General features: G+C 42.6%; 1 protein-coding gene across 1 annotated transcript; it reads right to left on the reverse strand.

The window, feature by feature from the left end:
* Nucleotides 1-964: 964 nt before the first annotated feature.
* LOC119334606 lies at nt 965-3,641 on the reverse strand. Its single transcript, XM_037607140.1, has 2 exons — nt 3,557-3,641; nt 965-2,300 (listed from the first exon to the last, which is right to left on the reverse strand). Exon 2 carries the CDS (start codon nt 2,281-2,283, stop codon nt 1,186-1,188), a length of 1,098 nt encoding a protein of 365 aa, XP_037463037.1. The 5' UTR covers nt 2,284-2,300; nt 3,557-3,641; the 3' UTR covers nt 965-1,185.
* Nucleotides 3,642-4,186: the final 545 nt, after the last annotated feature.

Here is a 4,186-nt window from a genome sequence, read left to right on the forward strand (position 1 = left end):
TCACCACTTGTGGCTTGCTATTCCTCATGACCCTCTTTGTATCCCTATGAACATTTCTTTTGACCAATAAAGTTTTCGCAAGACCCTAAAAAACCTTCAAACTGGCAACGGATGTAGGCCACCAACATCGCATTGTGCAAGGGGGCGAGGAGCAGAGCTAGAAGCCAGGCGAGAGATCGAGGAAGGGCCACTACGCTGCTCTCTGTCGCGCCAGGGTTTGCTCAGGCTAGAATTTTTTTAGTGTCCAAATACAGTTAAGAAAATATTTATTCCGCTCATGCCACCAGCACCGAATCAATGCTATAGCCAGCATCTTTCTATCCCTCGGCAGCTGAAAAACTGACTGAAGAAGCTCCTTGATTTGTCCTTTCTTCTTCTTATACATCATTTTTTTACATGAGCTGAAGATTTATACTCCCTCCGTTCCTAGATATAGGGTGTATAGTTTTTGGCACGGAAATTAAAGAACGCACGTGGAGGGATAATTTCACAAGTTTTGAGTGAGATTACACATGACTAATTGACATGAGAAAATAGAGGAGCTTACATGATATAAGGAAATGTAATCAAATCCCTAAAAAAATTATCCAAACGAGTGGTGCAACGCAATACACCTTATATTTCAGACTTTTTCTCAAAAATCTATACACCTTATATCAAGGAACGGAGGGAGTATTAATCAAACATCAACATCATAAGAAAATCTATAAAAGATTAGGAAAATACAATTCATTCCTTAGGGAATACTCCACATGAATATTCTCCATACCCACCATTCTGTTTCCTACCAAAAAATTCCTGGATTCAATGTTAAAAAGTTTAGCAGAGCAAGGCAAGAGAAAAACATATGTTGCTTCAGAAAACTTCTCATGCATCTTATTTACCTCCATTTAGAAGGAGAATAAGCATAACACATAACACATAACTACAGGGTCAGGCACATGACATTTATTTTAGGATGTAAACCACTGTTTCTTTTATCCAAAATGTAAGTACACAACAAGGTTCAACAGATGCAACAATAGGTAGCACAAGTTTCTGACTCCTGGAGAACAGGATGGCAAACACACAATTTTAAAGTCTTCATCAATCTCCCGACACAGCATCTACCCGTCGAGCGACTGAACACAAACATCAAGTTCCCCTCTGTAGGCAGCTACATGGAGACAACCGCTCAGCACAATCTCATACCCAAGATGCATAGGATGTCGTACTGCGAGCAAAATGGGCGTTGATCGTCACAAAACAAGGTTCAGGAACCCACTCCCCATCTTGTTCGCCATCTGCTGGGTATGAAAATACTCGGCCATTTTGATCCAGCTGGTATACCTGGCCACCCTTCAACCCTATCCTCTCTGGGTTCACCAACAGTCGTGGCTGGCCAATAGGTTTCTCGCCGAAGAAGAATGCCCACTTCGACAAGCCTCCATCTGCCACCCTCACGTACTTTGCAGGTTTAGTCGAGAAGTCGATGGAGAAGGCTTTCTCATTACCACCAAGTAGGAGAAGCATATCTTCACAAACCACCAACTTTCGAGAAAGCTTGGATGGGTCTATATTATCGCTACAAGAAACTCTTAGTACCTCAACATGAAACTCAGGTGCCAAATGCACGATGTACAGCTTTTGCTGTATCCTCGCAATGACCCGCCCTTTGAAGGACACCATCTCATGAATCAAATGTGCATTTAAAAAATCACAGTGCAACCATGAGGGGCTCCTAACTCGCCAAGCGTAAAGGCAGTGCGGGCTGCTGACAAATAGATATGAATCCGGCAACGCTTCTTGAGATACGAATGTTCTATAGCAGAGCTGAATGGATGGGCAAGGTGGAGCTGCAACCATGGTGCCAGTGAGCACGTCCATAATTACATGGGATCTGCCGGAGGAGAAGATAGCATGACCATAAGAACATTTCAGAATTTCCATTGTGTCCAAAATATTTGGGAGGCTCAACCGACGCAATGGAGTACTTGGATAGGCAAGATCAATAAGCTCCCATGTGTTTCCAGTGTTGCAGCCAGCTGGGCTCGTTTGGTCGGCACAATTCCGGAAAATAACAGGTGGGAAGATCATGTCTAAGGCAGGCTTCATTGACATGAACGCGGCACGCCAACTGGGGCAGGTGGCGATGAATGCAAGAAGGTCACGGCTTGAACCCAACAGGACCATGATGGAACACAATAGCACATCTGGCAAGTCTGCCCAACCTTGGGGTCCAAACATGACGCAGAGCATCGACATGGTGGTGTTGGAGATCAAGATCCGGTTGATGTTCTGCATAGTGTCAACTTCAAAGTCTGCATCAGGAATTATGAATTTAAGGACAACAGTTATATCAATTGACTTAAGTTAAATATACTATATTGCGATCACTATTTTCATTCACCTAATACTAGTACAACCACTGATAACTATAGTAACATAGTTAAAATGTTTGCAGAAACTAGAAACATAATACACAGTAGAGTAAATACAAAAGTATTGACACCCAAATATAAAAGTGTGGAAAAATCATGATAAATTTCATCGACATTTGAGAGACAGAAAAGGCAAGTGTTGAATCTTTGTTGCCACAGAACAAGCATGAAGGAAATATAGAAATTTGAGGTTGTTTAACACTAGTAGAAGTAAAATTGCAACTCAATTATAAACTATTTTCTACATGGATTTCCCCTAAAATAACAAAAAGGAAAAACAGATAAGTCCTCCATCGCTAACAACAAGTGAGGACACAATGGTGGAGGCCTTGCGCCTCAGCTACCTTCTCCGACGCTAGTTATCGCAAGACGTGGCAGCTAGAGACATCTGCTCTGCTCCCTCGGTCACTATGCTGACTCCAGATCTGGATGGAACTGGGCCTCCTTTGTCGTTTGGGCTGTAAGGCGCCTTGGCAGCATCCTAGCATTTTGTTCCTCTGAGACGGGGCTTGATCGCCTTATGCCGCCTTAAAAACCTTGGGCTCTACATCTACAGAGAACCAGGCATCCTGGCTTATGGCAATTCCAGATCTGGATGGAACCAGGCCTACTGGTTCACAGTTGCCTTAATGCTATCATCACAATTATCATCTACCGGTCGGCCATGGGTGGTTTAGTGCGGTCAGCGCAAATGAGCGGGTTTGTCTTGTGTGTGCTTTATGTAGTATGAAGGTATACTTTGTCAAACTTGTCGAATTTGTAGTGATTTTTCTTGCTGTCGACAACTTTATGATGCTCATCTGAGGTGAAGAAAGTATAGAACTAAGAAAAATGATCGACCTTAAATGAGCCATGTTAGGAAAGAGCAACATTGATCAATGTCCTAGAAATTTTGGAAATAACCATCTGAGTTTGCTTTGCATGCCTATCTTGAGGAGATGGATAATTTTTCTGCGGATAGAAATTTCCACAACAAGACCAGAAGAAGAAAAAGGTCACGAGAAATTAGCATTTTTTGTGAAAGAAAAGAATATTTGTAACCACTTAAGGAAGAAAACCCATAGCATACAGAACATGCCAACAATCATGGTTTCACTGCTATCTTCCACATCACAAGTTGAGTAGGAGATTATTACCTCGCGAGCAGACAGAACTGAATCAATAATGCAGCGGGGATGATGGATGACGGAACAGAATCAATATTGCGTTGATTGCAGCAACAGTCAACGCACACACGGAGTATTGTCAAATGCCAGCCTCTCACTGCAGAAAACAAACAAGAATAGCCTCAGGGAATTGGAATATCATGTATCATTTTTACACTGTACCGTGGGGTAACAGTACTGAACCAAATGTCCCAGCTAGCTTAACTCTAATGGACTTCAGCTTACGAACTAAACAACTAGAACAGCAGTAAAAACCAGCATAAGATCAGTAATGAATGAACAAAAGCTAACCTTGCTCATGGGCAAAATAGGCTGTGCACGTGAACATGACAAAGATAACTAAAATAGGGGCACAAGAAGAAGTATATGCCATTGCAACAAATAGATCAGGTCATGCTGCTCAGTACTTCCAACTTGCTTTTTTTACATATGTTACAACATCCATGAGAAATTAGAGCTAGTTTGGTTTGCACCCTGGCATCCATGCCTGGGAATTTTCGGTGCCTGGCATGGGCCTGGGAAGCTCAAGAATTTTGCCTGCCCAGGCTAGCCTCGTAGCAGCTTGTTTGGTTTATACCCTGCCTGGCGCTTTGTCCTTTA

Source organism: Triticum dicoccoides, chromosome 7A (assembly GCF_002162155.2).
Source record: "Triticum dicoccoides isolate Atlit2015 ecotype Zavitan chromosome 7A, WEW_v2.0, whole genome shotgun sequence".
Classification (NCBI taxonomy): Eukaryota; Viridiplantae; Streptophyta; class Magnoliopsida; order Poales; family Poaceae; genus Triticum; species Triticum dicoccoides.

Bases quoted from the DNA above. Each gene is read 5' to 3' on its own strand.
- LOC119334606 (XM_037607140.1), bottom strand. From the start codon at position 2,283: ATGCAGAACATCAACCGGATCTTGATCTCCAACACCACCATGTCGATG.